The 12,464-nt window shown below is 41.7% G+C and overlaps 1 protein-coding gene across 1 annotated transcript in view; it reads right to left on the reverse strand.

Annotated features, from left to right (window-relative positions):
- Nucleotides 1-12,464, reverse strand: part of LOC145347954 (olfactomedin-like protein 2B) — a 53,511-nt gene that overhangs the window by 29,680 nt on the left and 11,367 nt on the right. The window contains exon 3 of the mRNA XM_080195968.1: nucleotides 5,967-6,074. Within this exon, the coding sequence (XP_080052094.1) occupies nucleotides 5,967-6,074 (108 nt within the window). The remainder of the gene's footprint in view (nucleotides 1-5,966; nucleotides 6,075-12,464) is intronic.

Genomic DNA, 12,464 nt, shown 5'->3' on the forward strand with positions numbered 1-12,464 from the left:
CATATAAAGACAACTGAAATCATCTTTTCATCCCCCTTTTATAGCATCTGTTCTGTTGCTGTGTATTATGAGAACCATCTGTTTAAGCACCCAGTTACTGATGATATTTTTGGATGAGATATATTCATTTTGTATGCTTTCCCCAGAAAATTTTCATGTGCAAATATATATGTGGACATAAACAATCTCAAAGCATAATTTGAAGAACAGAAAGTACTTCCAGTGTGCTGGCTAATAATTGTCTCTCAATCAACATCACTTGAGATTATCTGGTCCTTTATCTCATTGCTATTTGTGGGAGCTTGCTGTGCATAAATTATTTGCTATGTTTCCTGCATTAAAACAGTGATTAGAATTCTAAACTGATCAATTAGCTATAAAACACACTTGCAATACCTGAAATCATGAAAGTCTTGTCACTTTTTTTTCCTGATTTTGGATTTATTCACCAATAAAGCAGCAACATCATAAACAGACTTTTCTAAATCTTCCAATTCACAGAATTAAAATAAGATAAAAGCTGATTGAGTAGAGAAATAACACTACTAAATTGCCTGGGATCAGAGACCATATTTGGTTTTTGGGGTGTAGTTTGGAGACTCCATGGACTAAATCAAGACAGTAAAGGTGACAAGGATTTGTACAGAGCAAGTCAGCAGTTTGCACAGAATGAAGGAGTGAAAATAAGATGCAAATCTAATTGTGAAGCTATCACAAAGTCTCAAACTGTCCACCTCACTTTCCTCTTTTAAGATGTTTCTTAAAACCCATCTTTTCTATCCTAATTTCCTAATCCTAATACATGACACTGGATAAAATTTTGTTTTAAGATTCATTTGTAGGATGTGGGCATCGCTGCCTAGGCCAGCATTTATTGCCCAACCCTAGTTGCCCTTGAGAAAATGATGGTGAGTTGCCGCCTTGAGCTACTGCAATCCTTGTAGGTACGCCCACACTGCTATCAGGAAGAAACCTCCAGTAATCTGACCCAGACAGTGAAGGGACAGTGATATATTTCCAAGTCAGGATGATGAGCGATTTGGAGGGGAACCCCCAGGTGATGGTATTCCTGGCAATCCTCTGCCCTTGTTCTTCTAGATGACAATGACGTGAGTTGGAAGATGCTGTTTGAGGAGTCTTGATGGATTTTTTGATGGTACACACTGCTGCCACCTGTTCATCAGTTGTGGAGAGATTGAATGTTTGTGGAAAGAGTATCAATTAAGTGGACTGCTTTGACATGGATGGTATTGAGCTTCTTCAACGTTGTTGGAGCTGCATCGTTCTTAGCCGCTTGCGTCTTGAAGCCACAGTATTTATATGGCTAGTCTAATTCCACTTCTGGTAACCTCCCAGGATGTTGATAGGGGAGGATTCAGCGATGGTAAATGCCATTAAATGTCAAGGGGTGATGGTTCGATCCTCTCTTGTTGGGGATACTCATTGCTGGCACTTGTACAGACGCTCCTTGCCACTTGTCAGCCCAAACCTGTATATTGTCCATGCTGCAGTACTTCAGTGCCTGAGGAGTTGAAAATGGTGCTGAACATGGTGCAGTTATCAGTGAACATCCCCACTTCTGACCTTTTGACGGACGAAACATCATTAATGAAGCAACTGAAGATGGTTGGGTCTGGGACACTACCCTGAAGAACTCCTGCAGTGATGTCTTGTGAAGTATCTTGGGATTCTTTTTACAGTAAGGGTATGATATAAGTATATGCTGTTTTAAAAGTTCATGAGTCTGACACTGAGAAGTTAAAAGTAGCAGTTGGTGGTCTGGCCCAATCTATTCTCTAGCTCATCTGACTGCACAGTACTACAGAAACCAATATATTATTGGGATCAAACTGCCAGTCTCAATCAGAGAGGACAAACAGTCAGCTATTGTAGGAAAGGGAAGCTTGGTACTGGCACAGTGGGGAAGAAGAACTTTGTCTGGTACGACTTTATAGCTTAGTATCAGTAAAGGATTAATCATTAGATGCATGAAGATGCACCTGAATTTTTTTTCCTATATAGTCACTTAAAAAATGCCTGTGGATGCTATCTGAGCTTTGAACCAATCTGTGTCAGCTAAAGATTAAATATTTCACCGAATCACAAAAATATCAATACCAAAGAAGCTATTCAGTCTTTCGTGTCAGTGCTAGCTCCTCATCACAACCTTCTATTCCCATTTCTTCACTCTTTCACCATATCCCTGCCTCATCAAGTCTCTCATATTCTCAGCCACTTTCAATAATATGTTCCCCATTTTAATCTTTTGCAAAAAAAATTGATCTAATCTCCCCATTTAAGCTTATAGTATTAATTTCCATTGAACATACATCACAGAAACAGGCCATTTGATCTAACCAGTCCGTGTCTGCCTTTATGTTCCAGTCAACCCCCCTCCTATCTTTCCTCATCTAACTCTATCAACAAAACCCTCTTTTCCTTTCTCCCTTACATGGTTATCTGGCTTCCTCCTAAGTGCTTCTGAGCTGCTCACTCCTTGTGGTAGAGAGTTCTACATTCCCTCCACTCTCTTGGTAAAGGCTTCTATTTGATTTCTTGGCAACTATCTTACATCGTTCTCTGATTTCGCTTTAATTTCACAATGAATGCCCCTTTAAAATAGATTCAAATGGCAGTGCCCATTTAACATGGATCCTAGATTAGATCAAGCACCAAAATACTTTAACCTTTTAAATCCTCTCAAAACAAACATTGCTTTTACGTTTTTCCTCAATTTTCTCTGCTCAGTGTGACCACCTCTCCCCTGTTATTTCATTCTCTTGATATCATTGTGACCAAACAGGTAACTAAAAATCCCTACTTGACTGATATGCCCATGTGCACCATTACACTGTTTATACTTAGAACTGTGACCCTGAACCCCTGAAGCCAGATCAGTATAAATGGGCGAGTTCTTCAATGAGAGTTGAAATATGTTCAGAAACCAGTAACTCCCCCCTGCCCCCTGTCATAGTCCCACTCCCACTCAGGTCTCACTCCCCTTGGCACTATCACTGTTATGGTGCTCAATGGGCACTACCTGACCATGCCCCCAACCACCCAAGGCCTTTAATGGCCTCTGATACCACTCCTCCGACGTGGTCATCACGTCTATTCCCCATTGGATGGGGACCATGAACGATTCTCATCTGACACTTCTGGGAGGCCGGAAACAGCCGTGCCAGATGAGTTAATGTCATTTAAGTCATTACATTAATATTTAAATCGGCTTCGTGCCCTTTTAGGCACGTGCCAACAAAACAGAGCTGAGAAGATGCCTTCTGGTATGAGGACCGGCTCATGCCTGGTGTGAAAGCCTGGCACGCTCTCTTCCCGGCCTGCTGCGTTGACTGGCACAGCAGACCAGAAAGATTGCACCCGTTGTGTTTTTGAACGATGTTGCAGAATGTGGACAAGAAATAGAAGAGGGCCAAGGATAAGTCTCTGGGAGACATCAAAGGAAATGAAGTAGGAACTGGAAAAGAAACTATTAGATTTCAATCTCTGGCCATGATTAGATAGGTAAGAATGCATGCAAAAGTGCAAAGTGCAATATTATATTAAGTGCAGGCTTGGTGGGCTGAAAGGTCTGTTCCTGTGCTGTACTGTTGTTTGTTCTTTATTATTTACAACTCAACCAGCTCCCTTTACAAAAACTGTGTTTGATAGAGTAGAATGTTGAACCAGGGTTCAAATTGTCATTCAGGAATGTGGTGTGGAATTGCAGGTTTCAAATGTTGAAGAAATCATTCCAGGCTGCTGCTGAACTCTTCAGTCACTGCGTGTTCCAAACAGAGTAGGGAGGTTGCCCAGGATTTTCCATTGCTTTGTGCCAGTGGTCAGTCACACAATGGAAGGGGAATAAATACAAGAAGTGGCCTGGCAAAGGATCAAACAGTCTTTTAATGTGTGTGCGTTCATCATGTGGAGATGCCGGCATTGGACTGGGGTAAATACAGTAAGAAGTCTCACAACACCAGGTTAAAGTCCAATATGTTTATTTGGTAGTAAAATCAAATAAACTGTCAAATAAACTGGTTGGACTTTTAACATGATGTTGTGAGACTTCTTACTGTGTGTTCATCACCAGGGAAAGCATTCCCTGTGCTTCTGAGTCAGGGATGAAACAATGGTCAACACGGACATAGCTTTGCTTTGTCAGTGAAGCTTGTACTCTGAGGTGAGCACAGTAAGAAGTCTCACAACACCAGGTTAGAATCCAACCAGTTTATTTGATAGTAATCCCTTCATCAGGTGTATGTAAGGTTCCAGATAAACTGGTTGGACTCTAACCTGGTATTGTGTGACTTCTTACTGTTTTTACCCCAGTCCAATGCCAGCATCTCTACATCTCCTGAGGTGAGGTCAGTGAATGATTGAAAATTCAGTTCAGATGACTGCTGTCAATGGTTCCAACAAATGATAGCTGTAGTTTCTGTGCAGCTCTGTCACCTGTGTACTTTCCTCCCCTCATTAAGTGCCCTGCCCCAAATCAACTCCACTATCATTCTCCAGTGAAGTGAGAATGTGGGTCTCACTATCACATTTGGGGACGGGGTGGGATTCTCCCTGCCCGCTACGCTGCTCTAGTGGCGCACTGGGCCAGGAGACATAAGTATGGGCCACTTCGCGGGCTTCCCGCTGGGCGCAATGGCGTCTGTGAGTCTCCGTGCCCATGATTTTCAACGTAATCAGCTCTGCACCAGAAATCAGTGTAGAGCTGATTTCAATATTGAAATCGATATTTACATCTGGGCCCACTAGCATCTCTCCTCCCAGCCAGGAGTGGTTCACTCCAGTGATATTTACTCCTGCTCCCTACTAACAGGGAACAGGCGGTGCGACCGCACTGGAGGGAAGAGGGGCCATTAAGGTCTCCCAGGAAGTCAGGTGTAAGGGGGATTGTCCCTTGGCAGTGCCAGCCTGGCCCCCTGACCCCCAAGAGACGCTCAGCACTACCCACCCACGCATATGGTAGTACTAAGGGAGTGGAGCCAAAGACGGCAGGGCCTATTGAGGGGGCAATCAGTGGGGATGGGGGGGAAATCACACAGCCACTCTGCATTGGGATCACTGGTAAAGGGAGACAGGAAGGCAATCCGGGTTGGCCACCAGGCTGAGGGAAGGTTGTCTGGGGGTAGATCAGGGTTGGCTGTGTTATGGGCGGGGTGGTGGGAGGTCAGGGAGGGTTAAGGGCTGGGGCGGTGGGGAGTGTGGGGGGGAGTGGGACGGGGCAAGCCCTGAGAGATCCAGGAGACCAACAATAGGGATTGCAAGGCTGACCAGTGATCTGGAGGCTGGCAATGTGGGGCCACTGTGTATGCGCTGATCTCCATGCTGACAGACCGGTGTGTGCGCAGTGGCCCGCTCAGCGCTATGCAGCGGGCCTCTTGGGTGTGAAAAGGCCCTGTCCCCTGATTTTCAGAGTGAATCCTGCGAGGGCACTCTGTCATTCACAGAGTATCAGAGATTTATACTGGAAATCGCACTAAAAAACCTAGAGGGATTTACTCCCATTTTCCCTCACAGTGGGAACTTTGAATTTTTTGGGGAGAATCCCAGCCAGAGTGTTTGAAGCAAATAGCATATCTATGTTTTTGGAGAAGTTTGATAATTGTATGAGGGAGCAAAGGATATGGTGAGATGATATAAGGTGAATGGAGGACTGCGTGCAGCGTAAACACAGACCAGTTGGGCTAAATGGTCTTTTCATCATAGTCAAACAATATTCTAACATTACGAGGTCCACGGTGTGGCCTGAGTGACTCCCCTTCTGATTTCCCTCTATTGGTAAATGTTCTGTGGCATTAGCATGTGGAAACTCCGGGATCAGAGCTTACCACAATATCCCTTGTAATTAAAAATGCTTCTGGCATTCAATATCCTATTTTCACACATGAAGAAAATCAACTTGGACAAGGTACTGGAAAGTAGCCAACTGAGTGACCAACCAAGATGCGTCTTACCTCTTCCAATTTTTCAATATGCTTGATAAGTTTGGTTGTGACGGAATGTAACTTCAAGAGGTCCATTCCAAAGCGGGCACCATCCAACAGTTCCAACACAGAGGAGAGCTGAAAACAAATTAGAAACATCTTGAAATGTTGTAATAGGCACTAACTGACACTATAGTGCAGTACAGAGGGAGTGCTGCACTTTGAGGTTCCTTTATTGTATAAAATGTTAAACCAAGGCCTTGTCCTTCTTCTTGAGTAGATGTATGAGATCCCTGGCACTATTTCGAGCAAGGGTTTTGCCCTTGGTCTCCTGAAAAGTATTTATCCTTCAATCAACATTACAAAATGGAATATTGATCATAATCACATTGTCGTTTGTGGGAGCTTGTTGTGCACAAATTGGCTGCCATATATCCTACATTACAACTGTGACTATGCTTCAAAAATACTTCATTCGTTGTAAAGCGCTTTGAGACATCCAGGTGTTGTGGAAGCGTAATGTAAATGTAATTCTTTTCTTTTTAAACAAATCACAGGTCATCTTCACCAAACTGCATGCCATACACCCTGGAGGCAAACTCATTTCAACTGGAAGTAATAGTCCTCACCCCACAACTCATCTTAAAATGATGACAGTATTCAGAGTTAATATATTAACCACATTACTCATAACTTTTTTGAGTAATACTTATCAGGGACAGCTGTTAAGGTTTCACAGACAGCTGTACATGATGAGTTCATCTCCAAGTGGCTGTCTCACACGACAGGTGTTTGTTGTATGATACAGAGGAGAATAGATAATCCTCCAGTTTCCTGCATGGGGCACAGTGAATGACAGGATTCATGTCCTGAGATATTACAATGGAGAACAAAAATAATAATTTGTTAAATACTGTTTGTAATAATTCTCAGTTTCATGCTTAACCCCTTCACCTTACATTATTTCAACAGCACAATCCAAGCATCAAATGGCTCATTCCCAGCTGTCAGTGCCACTCCTTAGTTGTTCTGTTAAGAAACACACTTGCGCAGAAAAGATCCATCAGACTAGATTTTCCTTTGTCCATTTAACAACCCACTTGTGGGTACTGAATGGTAACCTCATCCCTAAAGCATGTCATGTCACTTGAGGCTCCTGTAAATATTGGCATGTTCCTGAAGAATCCCTGCAAATACTGAGCCATTCTGCTCAACCTCTGTAAATACTGGAACACAGTTGCAGGGAGGGGCCCTTGCAATTCTATTATGGTATTAATGGCTACACAGCACTAGAACAAGATATTATCATTATCGAAACAATACCTTAAATATAATTTGAAACAAGGGTATGTGGCACCTGCTGTTTGTACATGTTGGTCATGAAAAGCAATGACCTCTATTAAACCTTGGTGTTCTATAACAGTGTCCACGATATTGAACTGTAGTTTAGAACTGGAGACCAGGTCATTGGATGCATTTAAGACCAAGATAGACAGGTTCTTGATTGATAAAGAGATCAAGGGTCATGGGGAAAAAGCAGGACAATGGGGTTGAGAAACTTATCAGCCATGACTGAATAGCAGAGCAGACTTGACAGGCTGAATGGCCTAATTCTGCTCCTATACCTTATGATCTTAATTGAGCTTTCCTATTCCTATTTTGGCACGGTAGCACAGTGGTTAGCACTGCTACTTCACAGCGCCAAGGGACTTGGGTTCCATTCCCGGTTTGGGTCACTGTCTGTATGGAGTTTGCACATTCTCCCTGTGTCTGCGTGTGTTTCCTCCGGGTGCTCTGATTTTCTCCCACAGTCTGAAAGGCATGCTGGTTAGATGCATTGACCCTAACAGGTGCTGGACAGTGGCGACTAGGGGAATTTCACAGTAATTTCATTGCAGTGTTAGTATAAGCCTTACTTGTGACTAATAAATAAACTTTATTTTATTCAGTCAAAGAAATCAGACAACTTCCTTGTCAATGAGCCTGTTATGTAAGAACAGGTGGAGTCCATTTAGCCCTTGAGCTTTTTCTGTCATTCAGATGGATCATGGCTGATCTACATCTTAACTCCATCTACCTTTGTTGGTCCCACGACCCTTGTTGGTTCCATGATCCATAACCTTACCTAAAAAAAAATCAATCAACTTCAATATTTTCCACTGAACCTCAGCTTCAACAGCTTTTTGTAGAAGAGTGTTGCAAATTTCCATTTTTTGAGAAGAAATATATCGTGAGATCACTCTAATTTTAAGGTTACATCCTCTTGTTCTGGACTCCTGCACCATTCTAAATGAAGAACTCAATTACATCACCCAGTAATCTTCAATACTTATACGTCACTAAAGTCACCATAGGCCCAGATGGTGGGTGGGGAGAGCTGACTGGTGGTGATTTAAACTGAGGATCACCACAGCTCAGGCAAGTGGCAAGGTTGAGAAGACATGCCTTCATGAATAACTTCAGCCAGTACGAGAGTTGAACCCGAGCTGTTGGCATCACTCTGCATCATTAACCAGTTGGCAAGCCAACTGAGCTAAAGCAACCCCATATGTCATTACAGGAAAACTGGATTAAAGAATTTTGTTTGCTTCTGACATCTATATTAGGTCCTTCTCACAACTCTCTGACAAGACTGTTGCAATGAGAAGCTTGATAGGAACACTAGCTTTCAGGAAAACAATGTTGCACTGGTTTCTGCATTTCTCAAACAGCCTTACTTTACGTATGTGTCTGGGCCTCCATTTAGGAATATCCAGATTCAATTACCTGTGCTTGTATGCACTGTTCATAACCTCTTTATGAGTTGCCATCTGAGTGTTCATTGGACAGCTTTTGAAGTAACTGATATCCTGAAATTATCAAGCTTGTGATGCAAGACCAGCTTCCTGCACTTAGTCAGCTTTAAGCAAGGTTGATTTATCCAGTGGCAGCTCACAAAACCCATGAAGAACTGGGTCTCTGCTGTTAATGAAATGGAGGAGGCTAATTAGTTTATGTTTAACATGTGAAACAACTTGCCATCAACTGCAATCCTCTCATATAATACATGCCAGTTCACAGGTCTCACCTTGATCTGCAATATCCCAATGATGGTCACTCGGCATTTGAAATTCTGATGCGGACACGCTCAAAGAACCAAACTTGTTTTCATTGAGAAGGATTGTGAGGAGATATGATCTGAGATTTTAAAATGCTGCCAGAAATGGATAATTTAGTGGCTGACATTTTTTTTATCTTGGACCATGAGCAAAGATCTAGAGAACACAAGCCCAGTATTGAAGACAGTCAATTAAGACAAAATAGAAGGAATTACTTTTCCTTGCAAGGTAAGGGATAGGTGGACTTTGCTGCTTGAGGTGGTTATTAATACTCTGTCTTTAAAAGGTATCTTTAAAAAAATTACTGTGTGAATAATGGATTAGGAATAGGATTGAGGGTTATAAGGGAAGTCCTGAGCTGTTAGAATAATGCAAATATTACAACAAAAATGGGAACTAGTCAATGAGAAATCATAAAGCCTCAATGATACGAGCTAAGCTTGATTAACTTGGGTGGGAGGAGGAAGAGGAATAGGTAAACCTTTTCAAAGCCTTTCCTGGGGATGGGAGTGGTCTGTAATGGAATGAATTATGTCTTGTCCATGAAAGGACTGATGAGTGAGTTGGGCCATTTCAAATTCTGTAATCTCTATCTACAATGGAAACACTGTTTAAAAACACTTGTATAAATTCCAGAAACATTTTGTTTGGCACAGAATCTGGATGAGTAAAATTGACAATTTTGTTCAGTTTGCCTTCCCTCTTTCCCTCCTCCTCAGTGTTCTAGAATTTCTGTGACTTGAATGACATGTAAAAATATTGCAGGTTATGGAGTCATATAATTGTTTATTTTCTATCATAGTTGTATTTCAAATTCATCAATCATCTTAAGACATTCCCCATCTATCTACTCACGTGGAAATAAAGATGCCATTGCCCTGTTTGAAGAAGAACAAAAGAATTCTTCTGGTTCTTGGGCCAATGGTTATGGTTCAAGTATCATTGTCAAGATTAGAACTGCCAGTTGTTCATCCCATTGCTGTTTGTGGGACTTTGCTATAAATAAAATGGCCGGCCTCTTTGCCAACCTAACAATAAGTGTACAATGTAACTCAGTGAATATGAAGCACTTTGGACTGTTTCTGAGAAGCAAGTTGAGATAGTTTGTAAATCCAACTTCTTTCATTTCTGTACGCCAGTTGGAACCTGTGTATTTACTGGATAAACCTTTCAACAGTTACCAGCAGGTAAACGATAGCTACAGTTGCCTCTTTTTTATTCTACTGAAATCTTGATAAAACTATTGTTCTTGGCTCTTACAGAGAGAAATTACTGTTTCACTCTGAATGGCTGCTGGAACAATATTTTATGGTCTACAGAATCTTTCTTACTGGTGTTCTAGCCTTAACGTCCTTGAATCAATGGTGATTGCTTCTTCATTAAACATCCTGTGTCTACTCTTAGGAGTTAAGCTTGGCTTGATTGGCTCTGAAGAAACTGCATGTTCAGCACACACATTTAAATGTCCTGACACTGCAGACCACTGCACGGTCTTCTATCATTATTGCTGCAGTTTTAAAAAAAGGTTTGAAAGCACAAGTTTCCCTTATGGTGGTGGCGGTGGCGGTGGTGGTGATGGGGACAAGGTTGGAAATAAGAGGAACATGAGGAAATTTTACATTTTAAATAGTGAGAATCAACATCCACTCCCAGATCTTGTGGTTATCAATGCAGTTTATCAATTGTCAGTCACATCATCTTCCTTTGCATGAGTGTTTCATTTTCCATCAGTCACACCAAACACCTTTCCAGGTACTTTGAACAGACACTTAAAGCAGTTTTCTGCTATGAGCAAGCTGTAGGTTGAAACTTCCCCAAACTAATTTTCAGATCAAAGACCCTGAAAACTTAGAGAGGGAAAATGTGATGTTCATTCAGTCAGTCAAAACTGGATTGGATCTAAGGCTGGGTCTCAGAATGGTAAGAACAGTGTGCTAATTCACTCCAATGTCCAATGCCACATTCTATTCTCCTCTCCATCCCCATGAGCCAAACAAAATGAAGGACAAGAAAAAGTCAATCCCAAATTTGTTGCCAGTTAACACCAGTTGGTCTTCCAGGTTAAATAACTTCAGACAACCGTAGCCTATTCCTTTTTTTGAGAAAGATAATTTCCCAAAACCCGCTACCTATCACGGACTGAGATACCATACTGAATAAAGTTCAACATCCGGTCTTCAAGAAGTCTTGCATGACGCACATTCAAGGTTGAATGCCTTCTGAAAATCAATGCATGTAGGTTTCTTGCGCGGGTTTATAACACTCCATAATTTTGAACAAAATCACAACCTGCCCTCTATAGTTCTTAAGAGAATTGGGTTCCCAATACAAGAAAACACCCGGTTCTCCTATCGTTGATGTCCTTCATCTGATGATTTCAGAAACAAACTGAAAAAGGAAATTCCCTAGTCAAAGGAAAATGTCTGCAGTCCAACTGAAAAGTTTCCAACAAAAAAGAAACGCCCATGTTGCTGTCACAGCACAAGTAAATATAACAATGCCAAAGAATGAAGCAGCCTTTTAACAGTTCCAATAATGTATTTGGCTGGCTGAACTTTGTTCTTGTTTCTGGACTCCAGATTTTTTTATTGGAGTCAATACATGAAATGCAACTCAGCCATGATTTCTGAAGGCCGTGCTCTCAGTTCCTCATTTCCTTGATGAATGTTGACAAAGTGTACTTGTTCTTTTTTATCTTTTAAAATATCCTTTTCCTCCAGGCATTCCTCTTCTGATGAAGAACATTGTCATAGAAAATATAGTCCACGTTTAACTTGACTTGTGTTACACTGAGTGTTAATGGGCTATTTGACCACATGGGCATCACAGTACACTCCATAAGAAATCATCACATGGTGAAAAGGAGCAGGAATCCCAAACAAGTTTGTTTCCTTTCCCAGTTCAGGAGTGCTCTGACAATAAGCGCTCATTTTCATTGTCCCTGTATTGATCAGCCGACTCAGCACCGATCTGCAACCTTTATTCTTTGGACTTCAGTTCCACACAGGACAGCATATTTACAAACTGGACGGTTAAAGTAGTTGGATTTTCTTCAGGGAGAGTGTTATATTTAGCTCCTAATATTTAAAAAAATTATCAATCTATTGTGATTCCTGAGATCACAATTCTGGGAATGAATTGCACAAAGGAATGTGATTTGAATGTGGATTACACACCAGGAACAAACATTTTCCAATCAACATGGTCTCAATGTTTTATTAGAACAAAAGAACAAAGAACAACACAGCAAGGGAAGCAGGCCCTTCGGCCCAACGAGCCCGCGCCACCATTTTAACATTATGAGTGCCCTCTTCTACCTATGACCTTTGTCTACGTCTATTGGGGAAGATTGAGGGAAGACTAATTTAGGGATAATTTGTTACACCAATCAGCCTAACAGCACGTTTTTGGGGTGTGGGAGGAAACCAGA

Source organism: Carcharhinus amblyrhynchos, chromosome 9, assembly GCF_965287045.1.
Source record: "Carcharhinus amblyrhynchos chromosome 9, sCarAmb.v2.hapA, whole genome shotgun sequence".
Taxonomy (NCBI): Eukaryota; Metazoa; Chordata; class Chondrichthyes; order Carcharhiniformes; family Carcharhinidae; genus Carcharhinus; species Carcharhinus amblyrhynchos.